General features: G+C 35.6%; 1 protein-coding gene across 2 annotated transcripts in view; it reads left to right on the top strand.

The window, feature by feature from the left end:
• Positions 1 to 1805, top strand: part of LOC122078817 (histone acetyltransferase HAC1-like) — a 20375-nt gene that overhangs the window by 13280 nt on the left and 5290 nt on the right. For both annotated transcript variants that reach the window (XM_042644961.1, XM_042644962.1), the window contains exon 14: positions 1161 to 1300. In XM_042644961.1, the coding sequence (XP_042500895.1) occupies positions 1161 to 1300 (140 nt within the window). The remainder of the gene's footprint in view (positions 1 to 1160; positions 1301 to 1805) is intronic.

Here is a 1805-nt window from a genome sequence, read left to right as displayed (position 1 = left end):
GGGGTGGGGGAAGTCGAACAAGCGTCCTCTCCGTAGGACTTAGGGTCAGCACTCTGCTGCTCTGAAAGCCACCACCATGCCACCCATTTCAGATGATTTAGATGGCCTTATTTTGATAAAAGAAATAGATCTTAGAGTGCTAAAATCTGGAATTCTTATAATGCCAATCAATATGGGGCAAAGTTTGACCTGCAAAGTTCTTGTTTGATGCCCAACCAACCTGAAGATCTATCACTTAGGTTTGCCTTGGAATTTTAACAACATTGCCTAGAATATGTGCAATCTTATTGATTTGAATTGTTCTGTAATTATTCAAACCCTCTTCTCAGATTTTGTCAATTAATCACTATGAATTAATAGAACTCACCAAAAAATTTCAATTGATATCAGACACCTGATCCATTTAATTCTAGGATGCCCAGATACAACTGAGTGTAGAATACGAACATCACATCCCATATGAGGGAAACAAATTCTTTAATCTATAAATTATAATATTCCAATTGCTATTTCACAAGTAACATTTTTTTAACTGAAAACTTCAACCAACGATTGTCTGTTTTTCATTCTCAAGTTATGACTCTTTTCATATTTGTTACATGTATTCTATTTGCCATTTGAATATTTCCCTTCTTGATCCTGAGTAATCCAATTCTTGGGAACTGCTTCGTTATTGAATTCCATCTGATTATTGCTGGCACATATTTATATTGCCATCTTTCAAATGTTAGATTGTTCTGGCTTTTTGTGTGGGATCATCAAAGTATCTAGTTTTGTGTACATTGGATAAAAAGTTGCCGGAGGTCTTGGGGCTTCATGAAAAAAGAAAGATAAGAAAGAATTTTCTTACTGGAAATCTGAGTGTTATATAAAATTGGAGGTTGATAAATTATTATGTTTTAAATGATAAACACTCAGTGAGTACTGCGGATGAAAATTTTCTTCTCTCCAAATCAGATATCAATGAAATGCTCTTATGTTTGTAGATATTGATATGTATATGTATATATATGGGACTACCATTGAGTGGTGAGTTCCTTGTATTTCTTTCCTTTTTACTTTTCTGATGATATTGTAAAGATATAATATCTCAAAATTTCTTTTAATTTCTTTTAGTATTCTATCTAACTATTTATCATTTGTTTCTTGCCATTCTATAGCTTGGGGAAACCATCCTCCCAATGAAGGAAGACTTTATAATGGTCCACTTGCAGTATGCTTGCACACACTGCTCTGAGGTTATCATTTCCGGGAACCGTTGGATTTGCAAGCTATGCAAAAAATTTCAGCTCTGTGAAAAGTAAGCAGTTCATTTTACTTCATGCCTATTATCCAATATGTTTGGCTCTTTTTTTAGCTAAAATATGGATTTTTCAGTGGCTCTGGTGCATCTCTGGCATATTGCCGACGGGTAATTACTTTGTGCGAGGATTAATTTTTCTGCTTAACTGGAAGGAGATGCACCCTATTCTTCACTTTCAAGAGTTTAGATATGATAACTCTGAAGTTGAAGTCATTTTCATGATGTATCAGCTTTTGGCCAAATATGATTGATTTTCTAGTTCTTTTGTATGCCAATATGTATGTGTAGGGTAGAAAGATTCAGGGTGTTCCATATGTCAAATCCACAATACCAGGGAAACCACCCCACAAAATCACCTCCGATGGACCCAATCTAGTGATTGCTCACATAATTTATTACCAAGTTTTCACTCAATGCTTGTGCTTTCTTCTCTGGGTGTTCAAGGCATTTTCATTGCCCGTGTCCTCAATCTATGTCCATGTCTGGGAATCCCTCCCCCCCC

Source organism: Macadamia integrifolia, chromosome 5, assembly GCF_013358625.1.
Source record: "Macadamia integrifolia cultivar HAES 741 chromosome 5, SCU_Mint_v3, whole genome shotgun sequence".
NCBI lineage: Eukaryota > Viridiplantae > Streptophyta > Magnoliopsida > Proteales > Proteaceae > Macadamia > Macadamia integrifolia.
This window is presented reverse-complemented; position numbering and strand designations above follow the sequence as displayed.